Genomic DNA, 16,638 nt, shown 5'->3' on the forward strand with positions numbered 1-16,638 from the left:
AGTTTGGATGAGGGAAACTGAGGGTTAAATGTTCAAAAGAACTGTAATTATTAGTTGGCCTGGGACTAATTAATAAATCAGACTGAAAGATAGTTGCCACTCCTCCTCCTCTTCCCACAGATCTGGGAATGTGGAAATTTGAATAACTGGAGGGGGTTGACTCATTTATACTAACGTAGTCCTCTTGTAGCCAGGTTTCTGTGAGACAAAACAAATCAATCTGATTATCAGAAATTAATTCATTAACTAACAAAGTCTTTGGAGGGAGAGACCTTATATTTAATAGACCACATTTTATTATTTTATTTTTAGGTTCAAGGTGAACCATATTGATTTTTATTAGGTTTTTATGATTTGTTCCTTTTAGATCAGTTTTTGATCTGTTAAGTTTTGGCCGTGGGAAAGACACTGTCTCAATAGGATAATGGGTGGGTAACAGTACAGAAGCTGCAGAGAGGTGTGTTAAACTACGGCTCTGCTTCCTGGTCTGGACCCTGGGTTGTCAGCGTTTAGGAGAACTAATAAATCCGGCCAGATTTCTAGAAAGAAGAGCTGCACCATCCAAAGTAGGATGGATGCCGTCTCTCCGGATCAGACCAGGTTTTCCCCAGAAAGTTCTCCAGTTATCAATGTAGCCCACGTCGTTTTCTGGACACCACCTAGACAACCAGCGGTTGAATGATGACATGCGGCTAAACATGTCATCACTGGTCAGATCAGGCAGGGGACCAGAGAAAATTACGGAGTCCGACATAGTTTTAGCAAACTCACAAACCGAAGCAACACCAACTTTGGTGACCTCTGATCGGCGTGACCGGGTGTCATTACCGCCAGCGTGAATAACAATTTTGCGGTATTTACGCTTATCCTTAGCCAGTAGTTTTAAGTAGGATTCTATGTCGCCTGTTCTGGCCCCTGGTAGGCATTTAACTATGGTCCCTGGTTTCTTTAGTGCCACATTTCTCATTATGGAGCTGCCAATGATTAAGGTCGGCTCCTCGGCGAGATTGTCGCTCAGAGGGGAAAATTTATTAGAAACGCAGATGGGTTGGTGGTGATCTGGGGTCTGTAATCTAGAGCTATGCTTCCTACGAACTGTCACCCAGCCAGCCTGGTTACCAGGCTGCTCGGGTGCTACTGCTTTAGGTTCGCTACGTGAAGTTACTCTATGCGGCTCCGCGCTAGCAAAAGAGCGGCTATCAGCTGGTTTTTCAACAGCACGGAGCCGGGTCTCCAATTCTGACACCCTCGCCTCCAAAGCTACAAAAACACTACATTTATTACATGTACCATCATCACTAAAGGAGGCAGAGGAATAACTGAACATCTGACACAGAGAGCAGCAGATAGGAGACTTAGTCAGACACGGAGAAGCCATTATGAGGCTAAGGCTTGGCTAGCGCTAGGCTAACGCTAGGCTAAAGCTAGGCTAACGCCCTATTATCACGCCAAAGAACAAACCGTGTGAAACACGAGGAGTTCCCAAACGTGATGAGCAGCCACAGACAATGTTTTAAAAGTGCTTATGTTTGGAAACAGATGTTACAGCAAAGAGGTTTAAAGATAAAAAGCGAGAGAGCCTGGAGCAAAGCTCCGTCGTTCACACAGCAACAACAGGAAGTGACAGAATACGCCTTACCGCAAACAGGAAGTCTAGATAGTTATAATATTTATAAAACACTTTGGTTTTTTTCCCTTAGTTATGACATACATAGAGTGTTTCCATATAATTAGATCCTGCATACTCTATGTCAATATTGATTTATGTACATACCAAACACCTTTATTTCTGTATGGAATCTGTTGGCATATTTTTACTAATATAGGGTCAAAATTAAACGAAACTGACATGGAACTGGTGTAATTACATCTGGAAGGAGGGATATTATGCCCAGTCACTCTATGATCTTTTTTCCAAAGTAGTTAAACAGTTTATCTGCCAAGCAAAGGCTGTTGGCTGCTTGGGATTACAGTGAGATAACCCTCCTTGGCTCTGTTCTAACAATAACTCATATCTTGATCGTATACCCAAGCTGATGGCATGATTATGCAATTTCTTGCATCCGCTAGGCTTTTTTTTGCCCATCAGCATGTATTCTACTGAGCCATCATTATCAGGCTTCAATCAGCCCACTCAACTGGAATGGTTGTTTAATGTAGGATAATGCCTCGGGGCCCAACATTTACCAGAAGATGGCTTCGTACAAATTTTTAAACACTTTTTTTTATTTTAACCAAAGTGAGGGACTTGGCTGCAAATAGTTTATCTTACTCCTGTGTGAATCATCTCTGACTAGTTTTAGGCCTCTGATGGCTCGCTATTGCATCAATGCACTGCAGCACAGCTGGCTTCTACAAGTACTTTTTGTATAAAACTCATTAACCACTGGCTTAGGGAAAATAAAATGGCAACCACTAATTTATGCATTTATTTTTGCACAGCTATTTGTTTTTGTACTGGAGTATATTATTTGATGTTGGTATAAAACTCCTTTTGCCAAAAAAAAAAAACAACTCACACACTGGAAGACTTTACTAATTGAGCCCACTCATAAAACTCTCATATAAAATATTATTTACTGCTCCAACAAAGGGTTTAAAGTGATTAGAAAACTCCTGTAAGGTTCTAACAACGCTGCTTATTTCCTCTCTTTATTTTGCTAACATTTTGGCTCCTAAAATATTTCAACGTGGCTCAAGTGGAAAGGTCTAGACTCACATCCACACACAGAACGTGGACTTTGCAGTATTATCTACAGGTCAACCATGGTTTGGGAGTAGAAAACAATCTCCCCTAATCTAGAGCTAATCTAGAGGAAGTGATATAATTAAGCTTTCATTTTGCAGACAGGCACACATGATATATCCTCTAAACACAGTGGAAACACCTTTAGTTTTAATGAGATTCATCTTTCAGGTTTCCTCTAATGCGTTGTTGCACCACGTTTTACTGCTTATTTCCTTCATAGAGACATACTGGTAAATTAGTTTTATGTTTATTTATCTCCTGCATGTGTTCTGCTGGTAATGTTTGGGATATGTTGAGCTGATTTTCTATTATGTAAAAGTAGCTGGGAGTGTGTATCATGAGCACATACATGATCTCCAGCTGTATTTTGTTTGACCAGTAGACTTAAACTTCATTTTTCTCTGCTTCCAATGATGTTTTTAAATCTTGTTTCAGGTTGTCTGTACTTACTTGCCTTTTTGCTGTCTACATTTGTGACTGATGAAGGCTCAGATGGTGTCCAAACGTGGTTTTCCATGAGGTCTGCACAATAAAGCTGGAAAGTGATCAGGGACCTCTAGTCTTTTCTGCTTTGGCGAACTTTGATGTCATTCAGCTGTGCAGCACCTGATTCAGCCACCGTTTATAGGAAGATGCACAGAGTGCCTCAGTTTTACAAAATAAAAGGTGGTTCTCCTGCTTCATGACAATGAACCTGTGGTTCAAGCATCATTTGATTAACGACTAGTCTTTCAAAGCTTAGCCCAGACCAGGAGGAAGCTGCATCAGCCAGAACAATTTCTCTTTTACTGTAGGCATAACTATAAAGGCTGAAAAACCTTTTAATAGGCAAGACCCAGCATATGTCAGAGCAACAAAATTATCTGGGTTGTGACCCTTAGAATTGGTGCTAAAATGTAGCTAATTGGCTCCCTGTGGGGGCACGGCTTGCAGAAAACCAAAGAAAGTGCCCCAACAACAGAGATGTGGAGTTTATGCACACAGTCTGATGCAAATCATTTTAAAATGCTATGATGACAGCCCTGACCTCATGCTCTGGATTCAATCGAGTCTTCGCTGCCCAAAACTGGTGTTTGAGTGCATAGATACAACATAGGAAAGATCTGCATGACTTTCTCTGTAAGTCCACCCTGGGAAAATTGTGTTCCTGGTAAACATAAACAAAATGTTGTCCTCTAGAATGTCTTGAAGCACATTTTCAACACACAGTGTCTGTATTTTAAAGCCTTTATGATACAGTAAAAAAAAAATTCAGAATTAGGTTTCTCGTTTTCATCTGCTTCTGGAATACAAATGTGGATAAATATCTTTATTTATATCAACTAAAATTGTCTCTTTTGAAGACTCCAATTAACAAAGTTGTAACAGAAAGATTCAAAGATTCTTTATAGTCACAGCGTGTTATTATGGTAAAATTTACTTTTAGCCACTCCGGCTAGGAGTACACATAAAAAAGACAAACAAACAGGATTACAGTGTTTTCGTATCATTGTAGTGTTCAAAATATAAAAAAATAAAAAATGATGAAGAGTCAAAAGTTTGTATGTGCTAGTTGTCTTTCATGATTTACAGATAACAAATAATGAGGTAATAAAGTGCTTATTAAACAATAATGATTGAGGCTTCATTTACAGAAATGTGCATTTAGATAATCTGAGATGACAGTGTGCAGTAGGCCGTAACATTAAGGTGATTGTAACGTGTGATTAGTTAGTAACAGTGGGGTGGATGGGATCAGTAGAGATGCGTCTGGCCCTTTTTTGGACTTGTTCTGAATCAATCAGTCCAGATCCAGAAATTTGTGGGCTATTTGTGTATTTTAACATTATTTATAGACTCAAGTTATGCATCTCTGCGCTTGTATGTTTGGCTCTCAAATTAAATGTTGGCTAATTTGACCTAAACTGCTTGTGCTGTGTGAGGTTAAAATTAGCAATAGTCAGGCCTAATTGGCCTGATATAATTAGAATCGAAGTTAAAACCAGGTAATTGGGTTAGAACATTTTTTCCTGCACAGAATCAACATTCTTTGGCAACAAACAGGCCGATAGCAGTCATGTCAAACAACTGAAACACAAATGGGTCTCTGACAGCATGCCTTAGTATGGTTTGGTGTCTTAGACTGAAGAAGGTGATTCAGTATAATCAATTTTCATACAGGGACGAGGATAAATGTAATGGAAAATTACATCACTAGAAAAATACTAGCTAGCATTTGTCCAAATCCTTTGATTAGGCTGAGTTTAAAGAAGCACATGAACCGTGTTTATTTTGGAAACGTCTGAATTACTCCAGTTTTCCCTCCGTGAAGGCATTCGTAATGAGTAAAGGGAGTATTCTATCCTCCGTGTGGTGAAGTCAGATGGTCCAACATGTGGGAGGCAGGACCTTTGCATTCCTGCAGAGTTGTACTTCATCTTTTCCTTAAGTTGAACAAACGGCTCTGGTTCTTTTATCTGAGCCACTTGTCTGAGCATGAGCAAATGCATTACTGTGCAAACCACTTTTCCCTTTTAGTTGGAAGATTTGAGCATTTCTCCGGGATGATCAACATGGCCTCTCTCTTCTCCTCGTTATCCTTATTTACTCAAAAACGCTCTTTCCCCATCTTTTGATTAAAGTTCTGTAGACTGCAGAGAAGATTTCTCCGCTCCCTTTCAACGCCAACCACCTAATATAAATGTAAACAAGCTCTGTTTAATATTCATGACCTTTTTGAGCAGATCCCATCCTCCCTTCGATCCCTACCACAACATGGAGGCATAAATAGCATGCAGCTCCAACAGGGAATATTTAGATCTTCTTTGATTTGTGGAGTTGAAACTTTTAAGCCGAAAGTCAACAACTGAAATGGGTAAAAGAAACTATCAAGTTAATTTGAATTTCCTCTTTAAACACAATGTTTGCAATGCATTTAGTCCCTATTTGTGGCATAAATACACTGAGAAAGAAAGGAGAATACAAGCGAGCGGATCATTGCATGACAGAAACTAGTCAGACTGCACTAACTCAGCGCTTTATTAAAATACACGTTGAGTAAAGTTACCTGCAGTCACTGACTGCTCTCAGTCTGGTCTTTGGGAAGTGGACGGCAGCAAGGCTACATTATGGTCAGGTCACTGACTTGTCTGGTCGAGGATGTTCAGAGAGCAAACCATGTGTGCATGTCTCTGCGATCCAAAACTTTTTATTTGGATTCTTGTGCAAACCGCCACCTGCGTGGTTGGCCAGAGGTCTTCTTTTTACGGTGAATCGCTCGGCTGTTTTTCCTGACATATACGGATGTGTGTCCACGCCTGAGAGAGTCTGGATTTGGTATGCTCTTATAGAGATGTTTCGCCATGAAAATTATTCTCTCTTCAGAAGGTTTGTACAAGTTCTCCCTTCATGAGAAGTTCAGCTCACACAGAATAAAACAAAAAAGCTAAAATTACAACCCAAATATGAGCTAAATCTTCATCTGTTATGTCTTCGTGTTTTTGAGTCGTGAGAAAAATAGCTAAATGTTTTTTGTTAATTAGTAAAATAAGCACAATAAGTGATTCATAATATTTGCAGTCTAGTCTCATTAACTGGATTTTGTGCACTGTACGTTAATGTGGTCATATTAGGGGATAAGCCCTCTATCATTCATGTGTTTTTCTGTTTTTGTTGTAAGAAAGTTCACATTTTCAGTTGTGTCCTATTTTAAAGTCCTACTTTAGAGCTTGCTGTGATAAAAGTGAGTTTAATGTAAGGTCAGTGATTTTACTGAACATCCAAACATAATTTACAAGCTTATTGGTCACAGAGAAAAAGGAAAAATTGCAGAAAGTAGAAAAGTTTTTCCTCTAGTTTCTTCCCGCTGATTTCCTCCTCAGCCAAATGCATCCGTACATTTTAACTATGTTGTACATGTATATCTGGATATACAGGCACAGCACAACCAAAGTTAGGATTCAGTTTGGATGTTGAATGTATTTTAGCAATGTATCCTCACATGGATGCAGACATGTAACAGTCTGACCGCATGGCAGACAACTAGAATTTGCTCGTTAAGGGCAATGTCATTAATCTTCTGTGTATGAAGTACCACAAACTCAGCATTTGTTATTAAACTTGTGAAGGTTTTACATAGACCAGCCAAAGAGACGTTGATGAAATTTCAAAAATATATTCCTAATTTATTACAAAAATCCAAAAATTATTCAAAAATGATAAATTGGGGCCCAAAAACTGAGGTCAACATAACAAACTACAACTCAGGTAGTAACACAAAGAACTCAAGCACAAAACTGACCTAACAAACGAGACATGAGGGGGAACTTAAATAGTGGCTGATCAGACCACTGCTAATTCACACACAGGGGGTAGTTAAACACACAAGAACTTAAACAAATACTGGTCAGCACCTAACTAAATCTTTAAATTGGATAAATATTACTATTGAACTAAGTTACAAAAAGAAGATACATTAAAGAAATGGTAAAATTAAATAAACTAAAGGCAAAATTTCCCCTTCCCCTGGCAAACAAATGGAACGACCCGCTGATGAAGTTTGACAGCCATCAGCTGGAGCTCATCTGTATGATTTCAGCTACAGGTCCAGAGGAAACTGGCAACTCAAAAGAAGAAAATTAATTTGTTGCATTTAACAAAATACAAGAGAACTGACAAACAAAGTTAACTAAATGTGTGCACTGCAAATAGTTAACTAAAGTGTCAGACTAATGAAAACAATTTTAAAGATATGAACCTAAACTATTCACTAATCAATATGTAAAGTAATATTAAAAAGAATAACAGAAACCCTTTACCATTCCTGTCTCTGTGTGACAGTTGGAACAGCTGTCACAAAACTTTTCAGTTATAGTGATCATTCTGTGTTCAGAAGAACAAACTCAAGTTTTTAATTATGTAATCAGCCTCATAGGGTTCTAAATTCACCTAAAGTTTTTAATTGCTGGCAGTAAACTCATTTGTAAATTCATTTTTGACTCATTTTAGCTACTTTTACGGGAAAATAATATTGTATGATCAATAAGTGATAGTAAGTGATTTCTTTTGCTGTTGGGTCTTTTTGAGTGAAAACAGCCTCTCTGGTACAGTATGAAAAATCTACTACCACTAATTAGGGTTATAAATAGACAGTTAATTTAAGATGCACATTTACCAAAAAAAAAGCTTAACTTAATCAAAAACTAGTAATCCATTCATCCTTTTGCACACCTTCAGCTGGTGCAGAGTGCAGAGCATTCAACTAGAACAAAGGAGACAGCACATTACTCCAGTGTTAACTTCATTTGCACTGGTCTGTCCATTTTAGAGTTCATTCTAAAATTAATGTTGTTATAAATCTTTAAATGGTTTTGCTTTACACTTCCTCTCTGAGCTATCGAGCCTGCGCTCCCTTTGCTAGTCGCACAGATCAGCTGAGCAGCTTTTGCTGGAGATGCTGAGGCGAATCAAAAACCTTTGGGTTTTCCTTCCAAGGTAGGGAACAGCTTGGCTGTTAGAAAATAGAAAGGTATCTTATTTAGTCCTTTTTTTAATCAGTTCTAAAAACCCACACTTTTTTAGTTTACGTTTTAACACATTTAACAATATTTTGTGTATTGTGATGTTATTGTATAATGATTTGCTGTGTGTTGTATCTTGCTAGTGAGACTATTTGAATATTCAATTTTTCTTTTTTTTACACTTTTATGTTTAGCACTTTGGTCAGTGCTCTTGTTTTGAAATTAGATTTATGAAAACAAAAGTTGACTTAGCTTGCCTTGGCTATTCAAACCTGTTATAATACTCATGATAAGGAAACTATTATACACAGATATTATACACAGATAAAATTCCCTAAAACCAAGACTGAGAAATTACTAACTCTTAAATATTATCTTTATAGTATTGTTTGACAAGCTAAAGCACAGAACTGAAAGGGGAATAAAGTTGGAATGACGTCTAAATTGGTGTGTTTTGGCGATATTTTCTGTAAATAAAGGTTATTGAGATTAAAGGTTGGAGAAGGTGAATGATGGACAAGTTTTGTTTGGAAAGAGGGAAATAGTTTTGGAGGTAGCACTAATCGTATCTTTGTAAAAAAGCCATTTTTGCAAAAAAATAAAACGTTTAAAACCAGCTGGACTGCTGGAGTTATTCTCTTTTCTCGAACATTTCTGAGGTCAGTGGTCAGCAACGTGATATGTGAGTATTGATGGGGGACTCAGGTGATCCAGACATTAGGTTGGTGAAGAACAGAGCCGTCGTTAACCTCTAATGATCAGAACGAGCAAACTGAAGGTGGAGCAGAGGCAGAAAAAGGAGAGAGGTGGGTGGAAAACAACTTTCTGCTGGAACGAACCCATGGTCGGCCTGACAGAAAACATTACTGGGAGGAGGAAAAATGGCATGAATTAGTCAGAGGAAAACAACTAGGCGTTGTGGGGCACACATTTGTGAATTGTTTCAAACCTATTTAAGGTTGAGTGACAAGAAACGGACAAAACTATGACCGTCTTTATGGACTATGAGGACAACGTTGCTCTAGAAGGGAAATTACTAGACTGTCTAAATCCTCTGCAAAAGCTCCCAGTTGTCCTGGTGGGAGGTAAATGTTTGATGTTGACAGATCCAAGGCAGCAGTTGACGAGGTTTCCAGTTATTGGTAATTAGCAAAGCCTAACACCAGTGTTTGTCTCTCTGTGTGTGTGTGTTAATGGAGAGAAGTACAGATTCCCTCAGAGAGGACATGAAAAACAGCGGATCACAAAATCCAATTTACACAGCGAAGCAGACAGAAATGAAAAGCTACAAATGGTCTGAGAAGAAGTAAATGTTTAAAGAACTGTGAGGAGTCACAATAGGTAGATTTAATGTGTCGTACAGAAGGTAAAATGTCATAAACCAGCCTGAAGTGAATTACTGAGAGATCAACTTCAGCTTAATTTAATACCGTTGATCTGATTCACTGTAAGAAAATCACTTCACCGCCTATATAATGCTTATGGAGAATGCTTTTACATCAGCAGCATATGGCAGAGATCGTTACTGCAGAAAGTTTCTATTAGAGCCTGTCTTTTATGACCAAATAAAACCAGATGTTTAGTAGTGCTGCTATTTTTAAGGGTCTGGGTCCCTCAAGTCAAGATGGATATGTAATTACTATGAGTTAAGTTTGGCTTATGCGTTGTGTTTTCAATCTGTTTGTATGGCCTTAATGTAATGAGCTTTATTTCATTTAAAGTCCCGACAGTGAATTATCCGGGGAAAGCATGTAGCGGAGGATGTTTTCCCCAGTTAACATGTGCATAAAGCTAACTCTGGAATCTGTGGAAAAAACAAAGCATCATATACAATAATTAAGGAAATAACTCGTTTTATTTTATCTTATACTTTTTTTAATCTCCACACCTAGTTTAGGAACATAAAGGACTTGATTAAGTTTAGGACATTTTCATGGAAAACAGTTCTGTTCTTAGTTATTTTTATATCAAAATTCAACATTATGTTCTTTACTTGGTACTAAAATGAATCAAATCTGGCCTAAATTTTTCTCAAAACCCCTAAAATTCCACATTGTTGAGTAGTAAACAAAGATAAAGAAAAAAATAATAAAATCAGAAAAGCAGTACGTGCATCACTACCCAACAGCTTGTAGATCCACCGTCAGCAACATTAACATGGTGCACATATGGTCTGTTTCTATATGACTTCATTTGTTTTTTGTTTTGTTTTTTTACATTTATATGGATATTTTTCTTTTCGGTGCTTTTTTTCTGTTCCTGCATGGTTAAATTTAGACCAAATGTTTGCTGTTGAATGTGAGACATATGGCCTGATGTTGGACTCTAGAAAATTTAACATACAGAGGATTTAATGTCAGCTGCTATGAGGCGTTTGTGTTAAAATGCTGGGTTTTATTTTCACCAATAATAATGTGCATCTTCTAATTTAGTCTCATCTGGCTATATCTTGAGGTTCAATTTTCCAAAAATAAGTGGTGCTTCTACAAAATTTCTATAGAGAAGAAACTTTGTCTGGGTAACTAGGGATGACTGGTATAACATTTAATGTTTATCACAATACTTTTTGGTTTATACTGTGACAACGTATAGCCTACAAACAGAAGAACTGCTCTTAAAATTAAAGAAAAACAACAAAAAGTCAGCAAGGAGCAACTTGCAGATTATTTAACAGGCAACTTCAAGACTCCAGTAACACAAGAACAATAGTTTTACTAAACAGTACATGATATCTGCATTTTATGAACGAATGAGTGCATAATTTATTTCAGACATTCCACCAAAATTACCCACATTTCAATATTGAGATTTACAGACTGATTTCTCCTTATAGGCAGCTGTAAGAACATGCACAACTTTATTTAGTGAATACGTCTGAAAAGGGATAATCATTATCCCTTATTCATTATATAGTCCTTGACATGAATATTCTTCTTGAATCCTGTTAATTGCTATAAATATATGTATATACATCATAATTTTAAATAAATTAATATTTATTGCTCCTGTCAAATAGTACAATTAAAAGTCCAGCACAACCTTTACTTTTTTTTTACTTTTTGAGGTTTGTGAATTTAGTGTTGTCCCAATCAACTGAAATCCTTATGATGATAAAACGATAATCATGAAGAGAATAAACGGCACAATTATCCATCCATTGCCCATCCTGTCTTTTTCTCGTTTCGTCATAGTGAACATTGTCATTTAACACGCTGAGATCCATGGAGTCTGTGATGGCGCGCTTGTGTTTTTCACAGTTCAGTAAAACAAAGTCTGGCATTGAGGTGAATCTGCTGGGAAGTTTTGCAACAGTTTAAAATCCCTCCCACTTGTGAATAATCTGTCATAACTGTAGAAATTGACTTAAAGATCGCTTTGAAGCAGCTTTATAAGCCTTCCCAGATTAATGGGCAGCAACATTTATCATTGACACACACAAATTTATGCTCTGAACTAGCAAACTGCCAGAACCCCAGCATTGAAAGAGAATTTCACACTTCCTGATGATCAGAGTGGTTTGACAAGCTACACCTTGCTGCTGCTTTGCCTTTCAGTCATATTCAAGCAGCTAGACATTTTTGTTGGTTCATATTTGTAAAAAAACAAAAAAAACAATGAAAGTTTGAAATCTGTTGTGCTGCAATATAAGTGCACCCATTACTAGTTTTAACTTTTATCTCCTTTCTTGCTTTGCTCTCATCATTTCATCTTTTTCCCTCCCTTGTGGTCCTCACCTTTGCCCCCCCGCATGTCCTCTCAGCAGCGGCTCAGTGTGTCTCAGCGCAGGGCTGTGGATCCCACTACAGGTATGCGATCGAGGAGTTCTGCTTGGCCGGTTTCAGGGAAGGCATGCAGGAACTGGACCCGAGTCAGTGGTGCAGCTGGGAGGACACAGCCGAGTGAGTAATCAAGCACAAACACGCAACAGAGGAGAGAAACGAAAACAGATTTACTCGCACAGAACAACAGCATAATGAGCAGAAATGTGCATCAGCGCTGAGAAGTGTTTGCCTCTTCCTCTGTTATTTGGTTTTACCGCGCTGAGGTTAATAAACACTCGAGTAACACAGTGATGCTGAAGTGTTTATTGCAGCAATAAAAAAAAAAAAAGAGCAGCATTGTTAGATTGCATTAAGAAGAAAAAAAAAAGCTGTGAACTTTGTTATATTTAACTGGCACTCTGTATGATCGTCCAAGTTTTGGTTGCATTCCAGCAACTGATTAAAAACCGAGTGAGACAACAGAGCGCGAGTAAGTGGAGGGTGAGAAGCAGAGAGGATGCACACACAGTCAGTCAGAACAAAAGCTGCATGCCTTTGGCATAAACAAAGATCTTTTGTGCATGCACAAATATCATCCTTGCTAACCTCCTGACTGTAAAAGATGCTGCAGGCTACGGCTTTCTGAACTGTTCCAACAGATTATCATTTAGCATCAGTTTAATCAGTTAAATAAACATTAAAACCTTTTTTTTTTAACCGCTGTGGTAAAACTGTCACAACTTGAACGATATATCAAAGGATAAAAAGCCACTTTCTGAAATGTGTGTCTTCACTGTGATGTCGCTCATCCGTTTTAATGATCTTCACTGCTCTCTGTGATCTCGGAGGGGGAATCCAATTAGGCTGCTCTCCAAAAAGAAAGTTGATCTTTGACTGAGATATTGACTGAGATTTTGTTTGAATGAGCATGGCTTCAGAAAATAAAATGTGGCAAACAAATAATTATTGTGAAGAACCAAAACCCTAACCCAACCCGGGCTTTTAAATGTCACTGCTCTGCACTACAGATGTAGATCTATCTGGGCCGGTGATGTTGTGACTGTAGAACTAGAGATACTTAGAATGTGAACAACATTTGCCTGCTTGGTTTGCAGCGTATCTGTGGTAAACATCTGTTGGTCTGGAGGGACTCATGACTTTAGATTTCTGTTTTTAGTAAAAAGCTCTGATCCTTGTCAAAATCTTTCTCTCATTTTCTGAAAACAAACATTTGACTAATAAAATATTCCTAACATACAGTAATGGTATATTATTGACTAGTAATAACAATATTAAACAAATATTGACCATTGTCACATTTCTCTCCTTGGATCTGGCTTTAAGTAAATAATGTTTCCGGCTGACATACAGTCATATTCAGAGAACGAGGATATTATTAAGTCAGTTTGTTTTGGTAACCAAATTAACTAAAGTAAACACATTATATAGGTTAATCCTCACAGACTGATGTTTTAATGTCCTTATTTATGTTAATAATGTTGATATTTTGCTTACATCTAATGAAAACACAACCTTTAAGATTAGAATATTGCATCGAATGCTAAAATTCATAATGCGGAAATGTTAGCTTGATCAATTATATTTAATATTTGCTTAAAGGTTATTTTCCAAAGGTACTCTTAATCTGATAATTAAGCCTCGTTGGAACCCATTTTCTAATTTATTAAATATGACTGTATATTTTGTTGGGCTGTTATAAATGATAATGTGAGATGACCGTATTTAGACACCAGATACGACAGCTTTAGGGCCACTGCTAAGACATTTACACAAAAGCAACACAAGTATTTCAAAACTAACATTAATTAATGTTTGGCTAAACTATGCTGACGTCCTGTCTGCACTGATTTAGATTCACTAACCTCAGTACACTAGATGCTTGAAGTCCCTGACATTGTTGGGTAGAGGGGATTACTACATGGCTAATTTAGCTAATAATTAATAATTTAGCTAATAATCACTTAAAGAATATTTAGATAACCAAACATGACCAGATAATTGATAAGTGTGTAAAAATAATATCTGAGTGCAAGCAGTAGCAGACCGCAGATTTAACACCTTTCAATCCGTATAGAAGTTTGTTATAGTTTAATTATTGTGCGATTTATTAGAAAATAAGTCTGCATTTGTAGATTGGATCATATGTTAGCTGTACGTTTTTTTGTGTGTGTTTGACAGATGATACTGTGTAAATAAATACTGGGCAAGCTGTGTTTTTCAGGACTAATCTGATTTTTTTAAAAACTACAGAGCTCTCAGTGAGTCCTAAATGTTAATAAACTTTAGACCTGCACATTCAAGTAAGTAAAAGCAAGCTTTCCTCTTTCTTAGGAGAATATCCTTGCGTGCACCAGTATTGGGCAGCTATGATTGTGCATAATGTTTAAAGCAGCAAAATGAACATAGAAATTGTTTCATCTGTTAAAATGAGAATTTTAAAAAACCTCAGCATAAAGCACCTCTTTCAAAGGGGTCCACATGTATACAGTAGGGTTTAGGTCGGGTAAGGAAGGGGGCCGTGCCTTTATTTTATCGTCTTTAACTCCCTTACTGGCTAGCCATGCATTGAGGAGCTTTGATGCATTTGATGGAATGTCGTTCTGCATAATAATCATTGCGTTCTTGAAAGATAAAGACTCTTTCCTCCAACTTCAAGTTCTTTCTAAAAACTGGCATTTCGTTTGGGAGTAGATTTTAGGTCCATCTTTCCATCTGGAAAGGTCCAACTGGCTTATCTTTGATAATATCAGCCCGTAGCATGACCCCACCAACACCTTGCTGGCATCTGAGTCAAACTGGAGTTCGGTTCCTCGTAGCGATCCATCCACAGGACCATTTATCTGCTCCGAAATAACTGTTCTCCTCTCAAGAGTCCAAAAAAAAAACTGTTTTTATTTATCTATCTTCACATAATTCTTGGCCCAGGCTTGAGGTTTCTACTTTCAGTCATCATCAATAAATCAAATGTGCGTTCTGATGAGGCACATTTGTTAGATTAAAAATTCCTTTTGAGAGAAACAACCTTTAAGCAGGTATTAAAATAGCCTGACATGGTCATACTCAATTCTAGTCAGAATTTCGAACTTCCCGACCTAAAACATTGTGGGACTAAGTTCGGAATGGCACCCAGGCTAGTATTAAACATACTTTTAAGTCAAACAATCACCAGAAATAACAGAGATAAAGGGTCACTAAGTAAAACATATTCATATATAATGTGTTTAAGTTAGTGAATCTGAGATACTGAGATAAATGAAGTTTTCAATACTATTGTAATTCTTTGAGTTTGACTATGTGTCTCGTTCAGTGCTGGTCCGGGTTAGTCTTCCTCACCTCGTCTCTCAGAGCTGAACATCTTGTATCTCTGGGCTCTCCAGGCTGGTAGCAGCTCTGGAATATCACAGCATTGGAGGAGAACATGTTTCTGATGGCTTCATGTTCAGCACTTCTTAAATCTTGACAGCTAATTTGCATTTTTTTTTTTTTTATTCTCAGCATGTGTGTTGTCACCCCATTAAGTCTTAGCAGCAAAATGATTGATGCCTCTGTGATCACACCTCAGTGCCTCTGCAATTTTAAGAGCTCTAGATCCCTCTGAAAGATCTTTTACAAGTTTGAACTTCCTCACAGTCAGACGAATCTTTACTTTTTAACCTATTTTACCTAAAGAACAGAAGCTACCTAATCATGTGCTCGGCTTGCACGCTGTTTTCTCTCCTTCGAGCACACCGTCCCACATTACACAAATATCATTGTTCATTAAGTATGCAAGATCTTTGATAAAAATGAAAATCTAAGAGCTTTGCATAAAAATAACGACATGGTCAAAATGCTCATTTGTCTTATAATTGTGCACACTGTATGCACACTATTGAATGGTAGTAGTATTTTCCTTCCCTCTGTTGTGCAGAAAGCGTCCCTGGATGTTCGTTGATTCTTCTCACATCTTCATTGTGCTTTAAAATCCTGCCCTACTTTGGCTTGTTTGAATTTACCAATTATTTCCAAGGATCCCAGCTTCATCTACCTGCTGCATCTATGTTTGACAGTTCGGTCCCTCAACCAGGCGTACTGCACAATTGTCGGTGACACGCTTTATTTTAAAGACAAATGTTCCAAAAATAGAGTTTAATGCTTAGGGAGCTGAAAGAATCAACTTCTTTTTCCTGACTTGAATGTCTGATTCATTAAAATGAGCTTATAGAATTAGTATGCTTGGTTTTAGATACAAATAAAGATGAATTTCTGTAATGACCAATCTCTTTCTAAAACTAAAAATTCTGATACATTGTTAAGGAATTTTTTTGTGTGTTTCTTAAACATCGTTCTGCTAGAAAAGTCAAACAGAACAAAAGACTACAGTGAATTAAGGATTCAAAATGTCAGAAAAATAGCTTTTCTAAGTCCAAATGTCAAACATGAGGGATGTTTGCCACCCTCACCCCTTTGAGGACCCTTTTTTCTGGCCGAAATACATCCGGAGATCTGTAATTCGCATCGAGTGACATTTGGAGTCTGTGTGAGAGTCTCCTGTGAGTGTCGGGCCAGTTATGCTTCGCCTACCGGCTTCTCGGTGTGTCTTTGCTGTCAAAAGACGACCAGCTTCCTC

At 37.6% G+C, this 16,638-nt stretch overlaps 1 protein-coding gene across 2 annotated transcripts in view; it reads left to right on the forward strand.

The window, feature by feature from the left end:
- Positions 1–16,638, forward strand: part of ramp1 (receptor activity modifying protein 1) — a 115,061-nt gene that overhangs the window by 73,551 nt on the left and 24,872 nt on the right. Inside the window, exon 2 of one of the 2 annotated variants that reach the window (XM_012876152.3) lies at positions 12,011–12,146. In XM_012876152.3, coding sequence (XP_012731606.1) covers positions 12,011–12,146 — 136 coding nt within the window. Of the gene's footprint in view, positions 1–12,007; positions 12,147–16,638 lie in introns of both variants that reach the window. The other variant, XM_021323392.2, reaches the window with a different exon arrangement.

The sequence above is a fragment of the Fundulus heteroclitus genome, chromosome 7 (genome assembly GCF_011125445.2).
Source record: "Fundulus heteroclitus isolate FHET01 chromosome 7, MU-UCD_Fhet_4.1, whole genome shotgun sequence".
Lineage (NCBI taxonomy): Eukaryota > Metazoa > Chordata > Actinopteri > Cyprinodontiformes > Fundulidae > Fundulus > Fundulus heteroclitus.